At 39.5% G+C, this 15,931-nt stretch overlaps 1 protein-coding gene across 1 annotated transcript; it reads right to left on the bottom strand.

Annotated features, from left to right (window-relative positions):
• Positions 1-124: 124 nt before the first annotated feature.
• arhgef3l (Rho guanine nucleotide exchange factor (GEF) 3, like) lies at positions 125-14,180 on the bottom strand. The gene is made up of 13 exons (XM_017710109.2): positions 13,938-14,180; positions 13,597-13,654; positions 13,421-13,483; positions 11,798-11,839; positions 10,876-10,983; positions 10,463-10,627; positions 7,209-7,271; positions 7,025-7,121; positions 6,858-6,934; positions 3,989-4,246; positions 3,651-3,821; positions 3,122-3,314; positions 125-850 (listed from the first exon to the last, which is right to left on the bottom strand). The coding sequence occupies exons 1-13, from the start codon at positions 13,991-13,993 to the stop codon at positions 606-608; spliced, it is 1,596 nt and encodes a 531-aa protein (XP_017565598.1). The 5' UTR covers positions 13,994-14,180; the 3' UTR covers positions 125-605.
• Positions 14,181-15,931: the final 1,751 nt, after the last annotated feature.

Here is a 15,931-nt window from a genome sequence, read left to right on the forward strand (position 1 = left end):
TGGACAAAAGCTGTAAGTAAATATCTCACATTCTCAGCTACTCTCTCATATTGGCCTCAGAACTGCGTAGATCTGAACTCATGCACACTGTCAGTTCATCAGAAACAACAACAACAAAAAAACGTACAATATAAAAATATTTTATATCTTCATATCTTCTTCATGTGAGGGGTCACATACAAAAGCATTGACATTCAGCTAAAATATACCATCAGTCGTCAAACGACACACAATATCATTTATAGACAATTCAATCTCATTTTCATCAGTACTGACAAGGCGAGGTACAGAAAGATCATACAGTACAGATGCAAGTCCTTGGCCTGCCTGTCTAACACACTCACTCAACACACTGGAGTACATGAATAAAAGTGAACCAGGTCTTCAGCTTTGAATGACTGCAGTTAGACACTGGTTCAGGCTCAGCGCACACACCTTACACATTCATAATAGAGGATGTTCTGCACAACAAAGATCATAAACATTCATATAAATATTGTTCACTTTCAAAATGAAAAAAAAAGCTAAAGTTATCAGCTCCCAGGATGGAATGGGAAACTTGCTTTGTCCTTGTAAAGTTATATGGTGTCTGTTTGAGATGTGGCCTATGTGTCCGGCATCTCCACATCAGAATTCAGGCTCAGTTCAGCAATGTGATCGAGGGCAGGGTCAGGGCTTAGCCGGGCTGAGACTTTGGGCTGGCTTGCTTGAGCGTTTCTGTCGCGTGATTGGACGATGGCTTGACGTATACAGGAAATCCACTGCTGCTTGTTGAAGGAGTCGTTGGCCTGCAGGCTGTGCGACTGGGCCTTGGTGCGCCCTCTGCTGCTCACACGGAAACCGTTCTTCACTGAGAGGAGAGACGGAGCGTGAGAGAGAGATTAATATTGATGCTTTTCTTCATCCGTTTTGGGGTTTTTGTGTTTTTTTTTGTTCAGTGCTTGGGGGACAGAACTATGTGCAAGGCTTTTGCTTTTGCTATTCATTGACCTTTTTCTGTCTTGCATTATGAAAAGAGACAAGTGCTGTGTTCCAAATGTGCCCTTAATAACTAGATCCTCTTCCTACCAACTTTTAAAAGGGAGTTTTCTCCAATGAGCTCTTGAACATTGTTAATTATTTACTTTAGCATAGAATCTAGAATGTAGAAGCATGTAGTCTCAATTACTCCATGCTTAGAAACTACAGGCCTATTTCTAACTTCCCATTTCTTGGTAAAATCATAGAGAAGGCAGTCTCTGTTCAGCTGACAAAGGATGAATACTGAAAAAAATGATTATCTGAATGTAAATAATCTAAATGAATTATTTCAGTTTGGCTTTTAGGCCTACCAGAGCACCAAAAGAGCTCTTCTAAAAGTACTAAATGATCTATGGGATTTTAGGGATTCAGTTAACCTTTCTATCTTGTATCTACTTGATCTTACCGTTGCCTTTGACCCATTCAATTGTACTAAATCAGCTCTATAACTACGTTAATCTCTCTGAATCAGACTTAGAATTACATCTTACTTAAGTAACTGTTTATGCTATGTTGCACTGTATGCCTTTGCTTTGTCCTGTGAGGTCCCACAGGGGCCAATATTAGGCCCCTTGCTTTTTATTCTACACATGTTAACGATTGCTTAAATATATACAATTACAGTACAACATTAGTTTTCACATGTATGTAGATGTTACACAGCTTTATTTGTCCTTAGTGCCTGATGCCCATCCGTCTGTAAACTCTCTTCTTGATTGTATAAATGACATTAACTAGTTAATGTTTCAAAACTTCTTTACACTGAGGTCCTTGTAATTGAAAGAGAAGCACTGAGGAAAGATATGTTTCTATATTTAGACTCGTTGCCAGTTTCATTAAAAACCAGCAATGTCAGGAGTTAGGAGTGATTTTTGACAACAATCTCAACTTTAAGAATCACATTAGCAATGGCTGCAAAAAAGCTTACTGTCATTTGCATTATATTGCTAAGGTCCTTAGCATCTTCTTTCTTCCTGTTTCTCTTCTCAATTACTATTAAAACTAATGCTCCATTTTCTGGCTTACCAAAGAGCTTTACTATTTACAGCTGGTACAGAGGTCAGAGCTTTTGACACGTTCTAGAAGAGAGACTATACAATATAACCATATAAAGCCATTCACTGGTTATTGTGTCATTTAGAATTAATTTTACAATAATCCTATGACTTTTTAATGTCTCCATGGCCTTGCTGAAGTAGCAGTATTAGTTGCAGTTGTTGTAGTAGTATAGTAGCAGTAGTAGTAGTAGTAGTAGTACTTGTAGTAGTAATAGAAGTAGTAGTAGTATAGTGGCAGCAGTAGTAGCTGTAGTAGTAGTATTTGTAGTACAGTAGCAGTAGTAGTAACAGTAGTAGTAATATTTGTAGTATAGTAGCACTAGTAGTAACAGTAGTAGTTGTAGTAGTAATAGTATAGTAGCTGTATTTGTAGTAGTAGTAGTAGTATAGTAGCAGTAGTAGAAGTAATTGTAGTAGCAGTAGTAGTAGTATAGTAGCAGTAGTAGTAGTAATTGTAGTAGTAGTAGTAGTAGTATTTGTAGTATGGTAGCAGTAGTAGTAACAGTAGCAGTATTAGTTGTAGTAGTAGTATAGAAATAGTATAGTAGCAGTAGTAGTTGTAGTAGTAATAGTATAGTAGCTGTGTTATTTGTAGCAGTGGTAGTATAGTAGCAGTAGTAATAGTAGTAGTATTTGTAGTAAAGTAGCAGTATTAGTAACGGTTGCAGTATAGTAACAGTAGTAGTAGTGGTAGTGGTAGTAGTTGTAGTTGCTGTAGTAGTAGTAATAGTAACAGTATTACTCCTTACCCATAAAAATCAGGAACACTACATAAAGCACTGTTATAAGGAACAAAATTCAAATGAACAATTTTGTTAGCAAATCAATGCTACAGTTTTGCTCATCGCTCTGTGAATGTAAACACATTCCATCCTTTATGGCACGATGGGTATTTGCACAGCACCTATTCTGGTGCAGTGTGGGATTTAGGGTGCTCTGGTTAATCACCACAAAGTTTTCAGACACCAGTACATAATGACAGCCTCACAAAACAGAGTGAATAAGGCACATGGTTAAGAACATAGCAAAAGCGTCTTTAATACCTTTGTCATTGCCAGTGAAGGCGCCGCGAAAAGATCCAGAACTGCTGGCCTCTCCATCGGGCAAGTCTTCAAGTAGGAGGTGGTCAGCAGGAAGGGGCTGACGGTAAACCTGGAACTGGACCATGCTGTCCTTGTCCTGCACAACCGGCCGGGTCAACACCAGCACCAGCTCGAACAAGAACACATGTAGCTTCTACAAGAGAAAGGCAAACTGGTACAATTAGCACCTACTAACAAAGCTATACAAGTTCTCTAGGTGCTGTCACAAGAAAATTCTGTAGCCTGTTTTTGACTTTTATTTACTTATTAAGTAAACTTTCTGTTGATCCATTCAAATGTCCCATTTCAGGAATAATAAATCTACAGAAACTTAACAGACTTTTTAAGTTATTAGTCGAGTGACAGCATCAATATATTCTCTTAATAAAACCTAAACACTACAACTATTGCTATTGCGCTACTGTAACTGTAACAAGTGATGAATATCTGAAGCGAATAAGTGGACAACAAACAGTAAGAGTGTAATGACCTGTCCTTTGGTGTTCTTGAGTTCACCATGGCAGTAGAGGAAACGAGAAGCCTGAATCTCAGGAACTCTCTGGCCTTCCTCAGGATAGCTCAGTCCTCGCCTGTAAAACTGACACTCCGCCTCCCCCGTCTTACTGTTTACTTCAGTAATAATACTCTGGATCAGCTCCATCTGCAGACATTGCAGAGCAGAGGGCACTTACTTAATGAGTGGAAAATCTGATCTACTCCAATGATCAATACAGAGCATGAAGAGGCTTAATGGACACTCTATCATGAGAATGAGCAGCCTCTCCATTTTCATTTGGCTGCTGAGGCTGGGTTCTGAGTGGAACTCACGGCCTGTGGCAGCGTGTCCTCATCAGGGTGCTCAGCTGGGGTGGTCTTTTGGATCTCCTTCAGCAGCAGAGGGTACTTCACCAGGCGGCTGCGGGGCAGGTCCAGGAAGTTCCACAGGTCCAGCTTCCTGCTGAAGGATGACTCCTGGCACAGGCGCAGGAACTCCTCCACGCGGCGCACCTGCTTCTTCTGGTCCAGCAGAGCCTTAGCGCCCACCTGATTACAGCAGTAGGTAATGTAGGCCTCCAAGCAGGGAAACTGGGAAGGGATATAAATAAAAAGTTAACACAACACCAGAATGAAAACTTAAATATGACACATTTCTGTTCAATTTAATGCATATTGGAAAATAATAATACAACGTAATGTCTGCAAAGGTCTGGGCACCCTCTCACCTAATCCACTAGAATGTTTTTTTGTTGTTGGTGTATGGCTATTTGAGGCCTAAATCCAAGTCAGGCATGATTGAGGATCTGAAACTAAAGATAATTGACTCTCACCAGGCAAGAGAAGTATAAGAGAACTATAAAACATATCTAAATACTTTCTGTTTGCAGTCTTCAGTGTGAAATGTCGAGTGTGGCTTGTTTAAAACATACCCTGCTGCGATTGCTCTGTTAGAGTGGATCTTTAAACTTTGGTGCCCACCAAATAAGCACAGTGAGACTCCAAGACCCCGTCGTTCTTGATTCGCTTCGAAGCTTTTGTATGAAGTACGAACACAATAGAGACCAAAGGTGTCCAATGGACACCTCCAATGGAGTTTCTAATGCTGTATTGACACTTTTTATTTTATCATATCCTCAAAGGTTTGAATAGGTAATTACAGAATAGATAGTTTTGGCTTTAAAATGAGGCTGAGGCACATTTGGAGTCATCATAAAATACTCCATATTCACATTTCACCACATGCATAAATTATATTTTGTATTAAAAGGCAGAAAGGTTTCTCTGTTTTGTAAAAGCAGGAAGCCACTCGAGGCTGTTACAGGGCTTTCACCCTGCTGGCATTGTGCGAAATCATAATAACACAGGAAGTCTCATGGCTCATTGCTCTAATATCACAAGACAGATAAAACAAATATAAAACCATAAATATAACCATGCAAGTTAAGCAGACCTGTGTAAGTCAAGACAAGATCAGGACGACCAATACAAATATCTGTAAAATGCTCATAGACTGGTCTGTTATGCAATACAGAACCCCCACATGACTGTCAAAGACGTGCAAGAAGACGTAGCTGTCGCAGGAACAGTGATGCACTGGCCCACTGTTGCTACACAGTCATCAAGGGTCAACATAATTGTGATCTAATTACAAAAAGGCAACATCTGAAATATGCAACCCAACACTGAGATGAGCCAGAGGCACTCTGAAATCAACGTCTATGGTCTGGTTAAACAAAAAACGAACTCTTTGGCTACAATCACCAAAGATATATTTGGAGAAAAAAAAGGTGCAGCATTTGATGAAAAGAACACCTTGTTAACTGTTACTGTTTGAGGTTGTGTGGCAGGCAGTGGAACAGGAAATGTTGTTGCATGGGGTAGAAGTTGATTCTACTAAACATCAACAAGTTCTTGAAGCGGAATCCTGTCCCACAGTCAGTGAAGAAACTGAAGTTGAAAAGAGGCTGGATTTTACAAGAAGACACCAATCCAAAACACATCAAAATCAACCTTAAACTACTGCAAAACAGGCAAGATTAGGATTTTGAAATTACCTTCACCAACCCCCGATTCTGGTATTATGAAAATCAGCGGGTAGATCTCAAACATGATATACATGGTAGTCTATATATACGACTGTATAGATTAGCTAGCAGCTTGTTTTAAATCAACAACCACATGAAGCTGACTCTACCATTCAAGAGTTTCGGGGCTTTCAAATAATATAAAACCAGGATAATTGCAGATAAGTGTGTAAAATGATTCTAACATGTCAGTTCTTTGCAACCACACACCTTTCAGGTAATTAGTAGGAAACTATAAAGTTTTTAAAAAATGTAGTCATTTGAAATGTGTCTAGAATGATGGACAGAGCTATACAAGATCCTAGATTGCAAGATTAGAAACAGACTTCATCATATTTGAAAAGTGGATCATCAAATCTCAAGGCAGAAAACTTGATCAATGGATAATTACAGTATATTATTTGTAACTGAAGCATTTCTTGCTTACAAAATTCTAGAAGTGAACAACACATCTAAAAGCACATTTTGGTGAATAGGTTGTAATATTTGAATATACAATGTATGACATTACTGGACATAAAAAACAGAGAGAATGTTAATATGGCAAGTGATTCTGAAATCTTGAAGAGTCTTGCGTTTGTATAGCATATATCATATCGTCGCTGTCCCAAAAAAAGCATCTGTTAGTTTGTTCTACTATATTTCAACATAGCAGCTGTCCTTTACATTGTGTAATATACTCAGGATGAATGGATCAACATAAATCCCCCAAATTCTCTTGGAATAAAAATGTCTTTACACTGACTTACATTAAAAGTTAAGACATGTTTGCCTTCTTCTGGAAACCCTTCATTTTGAAGATACTTGTTTTGGACAATGGCAACAAATATTCAGTGTTATTTACTGTTGCTGTCATAAGAAAAACTTGTTCATTTACTTCATTTTTGCTATTTTATTTAATGATTTGTAAAACTGCCCTTCACAGTGTGTGAAACACCACACTCTCTGAACATTTCAATGAATGGAACATTTTTCCAAGTTTTAGAGATACAAGGTCCGCTTACGAAAGTGGCAACGCACAATCTAAAAACATTTGGTTTCTAACACATTTCTTTTCAAGGTCTTTCTTTCTGAAAGTACTACATCTTCACGTTTGTTTCCTTGGTAACACTCACCCAATCCAGCAGGGTTGGCCCCACCTCCCCCACAGTCTTCTCCGATCCTCGAAGCCCCTCTAGACGTGCCAAGAAATCTGCACACAGACACAAGCCAATAGACAAACACCAATAAACCATAGTTCATGGGTTTTCTGTGGCTATTAGATGTAACTGCTGACACTCACCTTCGTGGAGAGGAATCAAAGTGTCTAGAGTTCCAAATATCTGCCCCAGCTCACTTTCAGTCATGATGTCCAGTTTCAGCATGGGTTCATAGTAAACCTGAGACCACAGAGGAGCAGAAAACACCTTTCATGTGAGCAGGGGTAAGACACAGTTTTCAAAACGTGACTAAGGCATTCAACAAACCTTTTTCACTAAATTGAGGTCTTCTATGAGCTGCTTTTCTCCCTGAGTCAACTCATATATCACCTGCAGGACAAAACAAATCAGGAACTTCAGTACACAGAGACATGAATGTACAGCACCAGCATTACAAACACAAAGACACCACTCACATAAAAAGTAATACCTCCTACAGTCTTACTCAGTTACTCCAACACTAAAACTGTCTCTGCGCCAAATATCTTAAACCAATTCAGCCAAAAGAAAGAGTAACTTCTAGGAATAAACGATGATATTGGAATCATCTTGCTATTTGCTAAAATAATTTAAGAGCACTGCACAGATGATTAGATTTGACTCATATTTCAGACCGATCTCAATTCTGTTAATTCTACTTCATTTGTAGCCCCATAGAAATAAATGTTATATTTCTAAATAGCGCTACTCAAGGTAAATGTATTATTTCTACATTTTATAACTGTTTATGTATCAGCATTGGTACACATGCGAAATGTGAAAAAGATCAAATTGCTGTTGTCGGAACAAAACCTTGCATCTCCAAAATTGTAACTTTGCAGGAGAAGCAAAAAACCTACTTTACTTTTAATGTAAGTCAATGGAACCAGAGTTTTTAACAAGCCATTTTGGGTCATTTCTTTTGGTCCATTCATCATGAAATTTACACACAATGTAAAGAGCAACAGGCATTTTCAAATGATGTCAAAAACTGAAAAACGTCAAAAATGGGTTTTGCTCCGACAGCAGTGAAATGCATCACTGCTGCTACATGTCCCCAAACACTCAGCACTGGGTTTTATGCATGACTCTCCATGCAAATCCAGAATGGACTTATTACAAAAGCACTAGCACTTAATAACAGTCATTCAAACCTGAACTCAGCTATTACACAAATGTAAACACTGCGAATTTGGTCTGAGAGGTGACCAACGTCACAAAACCATAGCTTACATGCAGCAATTCAAATGTAAAGCTGTAAACAAAGTATGCCCACAATCATAACTACATATCTCATGCTTCATGTGTTCACATTAAAACACTAAAACAAGTATTATTAACACAGAAAATAATACACACATTTAACATAGAGATTCAATTGTGTTGCCTATTACAATGATGTTTTTTTCTCTTTCCATTGTGTTGCTAAAAGTCTGCCCTGCATGTTGTTATACATATTCTTGCAAAATATCCCAATAATGATAAATATGTTGACAGGACTAAATCAACAAATGATCACAGTACATTGAAAGGATTCCAGTTTCAGTGTCGGTTAGTGCTTCTTTTGTTTTGCCATTACTGGCTATAACTAAATGAAAATCAGCCTGTTTTGGTTTTATAGTTTAGAATTATGGCCTAAATAATAACTGATATCTTACAGCTCTTTAGCTACTCAGCTATGTCCTTTCTTGTCTACCATTCCATGACCCAAAAATAATCGAGAAGAATTTCAAAGAAGTGAAGTATATAGTTAAATAACAACGCAAGAAAGTTCTAATGTACATGACTACAGTACACCAGTATAGAATGATGGGTGTAAAAACACTGTAATAGAGTGGTTAACGCACAACAGGGGGCTCTTTCCTTCAGTGGAGGCTGTATGTGCTGTAGATAAAGCCATTCCTGACCCAACTCAGGCAAAGTAAGCTGAGGAGTTGGATGAGGAAGGGGATTGCACCACATTTTATATCATATTCCTTATTTTACAGTGTTAGCTACTGTAATTATTATTATTACTCAAATGATTTTATATACTGTACTGTACAGTATATTATTATATACTATACTGTACAGTCACAGAATAAAATGTGTGAATGTTGTGTTATTTCATGGAGCCTTCACACAGGCAACTGCCATACTTTGTTTAGTAGCATAACCAAAATGTATAGCTTGTTCTGAGAAATGCAAAGGCCCTTTGTTCACTGCACTAAGAGGCTTCTGCTGTACTGTGGTTTTTGTAGTACCACAGTATGACTGAGATGGGAGATAACGTGTTCGACTGAAGTATCTGATTTTGCTATGGAAGTGTGAGGTTTTACCCATAACGGTGTGCAGTTCTAGTTTTGTATTTATAGTTCTGGGAAAATGATTAAGGTGTAGTTCTGTTTTTGTGTTTATAGTTTTGGGAAAGTGATGCATCATTTCAAGAAATATATCTTGGCAGATGAGAAAAACTGTATACAGGTCAGTAAAAACATGCTACTATAGTTTTTGTCAAACGTTTGAGGACACCTAACTTTTTCTTTTTTCGTACTTTTTTTATTTATTTCATGATATTTGCAGTCTGCAATAATGTTACATTCAGATCCGGAAAACTGATGGAACCAACAAAAGTGCTACTTCAGGAATAATGGCGAACACTTTTTATGCAACTTGTATTGGTCAGCGCTCATCAGCATGCAATGTTTTTTTACTTACCAAAGTCAATCTCAAATCAAAACTGACGTTTTTTTCTTGTTAGTATCATTGGTTCACGTCCCTGGTCATATTAAGCAAACTTCATCACACTATTTAAATGACAAAAATCTTGTTTTCCCATATTGTATGACTAAAGTGCAGTGACTTTTGCTAGCATCTAAAACGCCTTCTTCACTCATGAGTTTTGCTCATGTCACAGTGCAACAGCTGGCAGGGAAAAGCAATATTAACCAATAATTTCCTATTTTACCTCTTACACACCATCGAGTGAAAACGCTAATTTAGCTCATGGTACGGAAGGAAAATGCAATGTTGTGATTTCATTTTTACGCTGACTTTTAATCATCATTTGCACTTTTACTTTAACTTTAGAAAAGAAAACTGTCAAATCATGATTTAGGCAAAACCTATATTCATTGAAACCCTTTGTGTGCGTTTTTCAGGCTTAATTGAAAAGTAAGAGTCAAACTTTCTCTGAAAATTTCAAGAGAAAGCAGGGTGTCTCCAAACTTTTGGCAGGCAGGGTTTAAGCTTTGAGGTAACACTTTTAAATGCCTCTTAAAAACTGTGAATGTTCACAGAAAGTTGTACCTAGTGCTGTGTCTGCTGTGGTGGAGCTGTTGTCTGATGAAATCCGAAAAAGAGAACATGGCCTCTAAGCCAGCTCACTTCCTGTTTCATAACACACAAAGGCCGTAAAGTGAGCGAGCACTTGATAAACAGCTCGCTACCCTTTTAGTCTCACAGCTCTAATGTGGCATTTACAGCTGGAGGCCCTTGTGAAAAGGCACTGGCCGTGGGTGCGTGCTGTGTGGTGCTAATCCACAGAAGTGGCCTTGATATACCTCCTGTCTCTTAATCTCTCTGGCACTCATATCCTGGCTCAGGCTGTCCACGGTGTCACTCCACAGCTGGCTGCTGCGGCGGCGGGGGAATGAGGAGGCCTTCTGACGCGTCCGGATCGGCATGGGTGGCAACGGGCGGGCTTCTGTACGGAAGCTGATGGAACGCTGAAGAGGTCAAATCAAAAAGATGGTGAAGAAGGTGATTAGGAGTGACTTATACTGTTAACAATCACTGCTAATGGTGTATGAAATTTACTTGAACATTACAGTTATGGCATAATTGTGCATAATTTAGGATTATATGCTTACATAGCATGTCATACACACTGAACCGTATAGCTGTATATAACAGACCATGCTATAAAGAAAAGCCTGCAGCAAGCAGGCAAAAAAAATAAATCTGTGTGGCTCACCTGGATTGACTGCCCCAAGCGTTTCAGTGCAGGGGTCTTCACTGGTGTTATGATGCCTGTAACTTCACTACTTCTGTCCACCGGTTTGACTCTTTTGTTGCAAGGTCCCTACCAAAATGAGTAATAACATACAATACGTCTCACCACCATAACCACCACCATCATCTCTCATTTCTAACCTGTCAAACCAGTGGTGTAGCTAGGATTTTATCGCACACCCCCCCCTTGCCCCCCACCCCCCACCCCCCACCCCACCAAATCCCAAATACTTTCAAGAAATGTAAAAAATCACAAAGTGTAATTTGCTTAATGTTAAATGTTTATATGCTGGACTTACATTTAAGGTTTTTCATTCATAAATAATAATTATTTAATTACCTGATTGAAAATGGTTGAATGAGCCATGAATGAGCCACGTTATGAATAAGAGGGAGATAAATAGATGTCAGTGCTGTCTGTGTAGTGTTGGTCATTCTAAGAAATTGGATCTCTTCAGTGGGTGTACAACTGTATCTGTATTTATAAGCAAATACTATACATACGATACATACGGTGTAACGATACATATATTTTCAGGTTTGATACGATTCTTAATGCTACGTTCATCATTCTACTCTGTTTTCAGCATTTAATGCATTAAAATGTCTTGGCTCTACAATTATGGTTCCAGTTATACACTGTGCAGAGTGGTTCTACTCAAAATAGTGCAACTAAGATATAAACAATACAAAAATAGACACCATGTGACCAAGAGCCTTGTTTTGATCACTGAAGGTGCTGTTTACGCAAGACGGCGGACGACAGACTCTCAGAAGAGACAGAAGAGGGAAGTATTGGCGATGCCAGTTTAAATATTGATACTGTTTAAAACATTCGTACTGTCCACTTTTTGATTCTGGATCAATACCATGCCTCACTGTACCTCAGAGTCTTGCAGGTGGTCAATGGGAAAGTCATCTTCATCCTGGAAGACAAAGGCAAAGCATGTACATCAGATCTGGTAAACACTAGAGGAGATTACGCAAGGAGTCACGCATAATCAGGGGTAAATCTGCTGATGGAGAAGTCAAATACAGTAACAGCGAGTCTTTTATGGTTGATTGTTTTAAGATAGCACTCAAAGTAACACTGTTTTAAAAGGCCCGTGTCCTACATTATTCTCTGTCTGAGGTCTGCTTACAATGTCTGTGGTCTTATGTACCAATTCACTTTTACATAACCTTTTTCCAACTTCTTGTATGCATTAGAATTAAACATGCTGTTGTTGTTAATACTAATGCATGTAAGTGATCTCTGTTCTGATTGGCTACTTGCATTGGGCCTAAGTAAAAAAATAGTCCAGGTTAAAACACTCTTTATAACCTTAGTATGAATGGGTGGAGCTAAACTGCTGCACGCTCAGCAGGCATGCAGGTAAATGTGACGGATTGGGACGCCACAAAAACACTGACCTCGAAACTTCGTTTTGCAGCTTAATTTCAATATCTCGCTGCTGTCGGACCAAAACCTCATTTCTCCAAAATGGTAACTTTACAGGAGAAGGAAAAAACCTACTTTACTTTTAATGTGAGTCAATGGAACCAGACTTTTTTCTAAGTCATTATGTGCCGTTTCTTTTGGTCCATTCATCTTGATGTTTGCACACAATATATAGGACAGTAGGTTTTTTCAAATTATGTCAAAAACTGGAAAACAATAAAAATGGAGCCCAACGATTTTGGTCTGACAGCAGTGATATGGACTGTGGGGAGTGAATGGTGTGCTTTGAAACATTACATGCTTTTACATGCTCTTATCTGAAACAAAAGAGAGTAGAATTCAGTTTTTTGGACATTGGGCCGTTTAAAACACTTGATGTTACTGTCAGGCGGAATGGTGTGAAAGCTCTGGTTAATATGATTACAGTAAATAAGCACGATAGAGCGTGATGGGTGTTGGTGTGGTATATAAAATGGTAGAGAGGTGGTAAGGGAGTGTAGAACTGAAAGAGACAAAGCAAGATAGCTGTATGCATGGAGAGGCCTTTTTCCGGTACGATACAGGAAACAGAGTTGTAAAATGTCAAGTTATTACCCACAAATGAGAGAGAGAGCGGCTTAATTCATTGCTTCTGTTATTCCAGATTAAAGACGCACTTTTCTCAAGTAATTAATCTCTTTGATGGTGGGATCATTCGGTATATTAGGGGGAACACGAAAACCACCACATGTGCTGTGAATCATGCACACACCTGCTCAAAACAGCAAGACCTGTGGCCAAGTTTCCGTTACAAAGCAGAGACAGCAGAAAGCACAAGGAAAGAGAGGGCAAGATGAAAAACATGACTAACTGACAGAGGAAGAGACTGAGGGTGACAAGACATCAACCAGAGATTTGTACTTTAGTGGACCAAAGAAAGGAGCACTGGAAATCATGAGACCCTTACGCCTTAGTGCACGTTTTGATTAAAAAATGCAACGTCATTCACAAGTTACGGGTGAATCTGATCAAGTCTCTCCAGTAATTTCAGCAGATTTACTGAAATCCTACACTAATAAAAACTCACATAGTCGTCTGAGGCTCGGGCTGAAATTTCAGCATCAGTGCTGGGGTCCTGTTTCCTTTTCTTCTGCTCAGAAAGCAACAGACAACAGAGTGATTTGCCTCAAAGGAGCAGACACTTGGGGCCTACCCTTCAACGTTTGCTATTCAAAGTTTTGTGTGTGGAGAAAAGAGACTTACCCCTGCAATGTCCGAGAGGTTTGCACACGTAAGGAGCCTATCTCTCGATATTGGAGACCTTAAAAAAGCCCGAAAGAGATACAAACTGGAGGTCAACAAGCACATTTTAATATGGAAGGAAGTCACTGTCAATCATGCCTCCTTTAGAAAAGATCTTGAAGATACAGCAAGAAAGATTCTGTCCATTAGCAAACTAATAAACTACATCAAAGTAACAGCTGCCAATTCTGATCTATTCAAATCTCATTAAAAGAATACTAGAATGAGCAAACTTTACTACAGGGTCAAAGGACCCAGGTCCAAAAAGAAGAACAAAAAAGAGCACATAGACGAGCTCTTACCAGGATGATGATGAATCAGCCTCTGTCTCTTCGAGCTCCATCTTTGTCTCTTTCATATCATCTTCAGCTGTAAAGATCAACACCCGGGCAAATCCAAAGTAGACGATAAAGGAGGACTATTTCAGAAATCTGCACGTCTGGTCCCCCTGAGAAACACCTGTCCCACCTCTTCGTGGAAATTAGAAGACAGCAGAATTGTGATGTGCACCCTCACTCCCTACCCCTCCTCTCTTCCTCTTACACTTGCATGTCTGAAACCCACATCCTGTATGAGAAAAAAAGTTCTTGCTTCCTGTTAGCACACAACTTATTTAGCTCACTCAGGTCCTTAGCCTTCTCTTTAAAACACATTCACAAATGATGAAATGTAAAGCGATCAGGAAGTCAAGCCCAGTGACCCATTTTCGTGAAATGACACGACCTCTAAATATTTCTTAGCCATAACTCTGGATTATTATGAGCTTTAAGGGCTACTTCATTTCACAAATCACGTTACAGCCGCAACAAAGACAGAATACAACATGGTTCTTTTGCAAGGGTTATAATCTTCAGGGAACTTTGAGGATTGCTGTAAGAAGACCAGCAGGACAAAAGGTCCAGTTTATAAACTGAACAAGCAAAATGACGAATTAGGCCTGGAGACTTTTTTTTAAAGGAATCAGGCATGGAGGAGTTTCTTAAAAAGGTGCTGGATAACATTCTTACCTTTGGTTTGGATCAAATTTTCTGTCAGATATTTAATCAGTGTTTCCTCTCTTTTCAGGAAATCATTGCCCAGGACTTTTTCCATGATAGCTGTTTATCAAGGAAAGTCATATTAGAATTACCTGCACCTGCCAATATTACTACCTTTAAAGCCATACATATACTGCCCTTAAGGACCTCCAACTAATAATAGAATACATGTAAAAGTTTTGGACACCTACACAACTAAGTTGGTCTAGGCCAAACCCTGGGAAACAACGCCATAGGATTATTCCCCCTCCACCAAACTTTACAGTTGGCACAATGCAGTCAGGCAGGTAACGTTCTCCTGGCATTCACCAAACCCAGACTTGTCCATTGGACTGCCAGATATAGAAGTGTGACTCATCACTCCATAGAATATGCTTCCACTGCTCCAGAGTTCAGTTGTGGCATGCATTACACCACCAGAGGCAACCTGGGACTCTTTAGTGAGTGATTCAACAGAGAATAGGCACTTCAGCACACTGCGTCCCCACTCTGAGATTGTGTGTGGTCTACTGCTTTGTGGCTGAGCTTAAATTGAGTTTAGCACTTAAACTGACAGGGGCAGATCTAGCAAGGCAGAAATTTCACAAACTGACTTGTGGCACCCTATGATAGCACCATGTTTAAAGTCACTGAACTCATCAATGCGATTCATGCTACTGCCAGTGTGTCACTGAACTCATCAATGCGATTCATGCTACTGCCAGTGTTTGTCTATCAAGATTGCAAGGTTATGTGCTTAATTAGATCTACCTGTTAGCAACAGGTGTGGCTGAAACACCTGAACTCAATAATTAGGAGGGTTTATATACATATATATATATAAAGGCAAGCACATGGCTGCTCTTGTGAAGTAAGGGATTCAGACAGTGCCTGCGTTGCCAGAACAGCTGAGTCTTGTGCAGCTGCTGGCCAGCCTTTCACAATAGCCTGCCACTTTGTACCCATAGGGAGCCAGCAGCATATATGACTTCCACTAATATTTACAGGATTTGGCACACCCCTGCCAAATGTCGGTCAAGTTTAGGCCACCTGCCCTTCTTTGGGACCATGACTACTGGTGACGCCCAGTGGCTCTCTGACCGCTACATGATGCCTGTGTGCTGCATCTTTTCCAAAGCCTGGTCTGCAACCTCCTGTTGAGCCCTTGGAAATCATCATGGCTGCTGTAAAGGTGTAGCATTCCCTCTGTGATGTTGTGCTGCCCTAGGTGACACTGCCCCAACTCCTCCTCAGTAAATGCAAAGCAGTCTGGAAACTGT

The sequence above is a fragment of the Pygocentrus nattereri genome, chromosome 9 (genome assembly GCF_015220715.1).
Source record: "Pygocentrus nattereri isolate fPygNat1 chromosome 9, fPygNat1.pri, whole genome shotgun sequence".
Lineage (NCBI taxonomy): Eukaryota > Metazoa > Chordata > Actinopteri > Characiformes > Serrasalmidae > Pygocentrus > Pygocentrus nattereri.

What these genes read in the sequence shown, in the direction of transcription:
- arhgef3l (XM_017710109.2), bottom strand. Translation starts at nt 13,993, where the DNA reads ATGAAAGAGACAAAGATGGAGCTCGAAGAGACAGAGGCTGATTCATCA. An exon ending in TTTGATTCCTCTCCACGAAG is followed by an intron (nt 6,935 to 7,024) that starts GTGAGTGTCAGC and finishes GTCTGTGTGCAG; the next exon opens with ATTTCTTGGCACGTCTAGAG. An exon ending in GGCCAACCCTGCTGGATTGG is followed by an intron (nt 4,247 to 6,857) that starts GTGAGTGTTACC and finishes ATCCCTTCCCAG; the next exon opens with TTTCCCTGCTTGGAGGCCTA.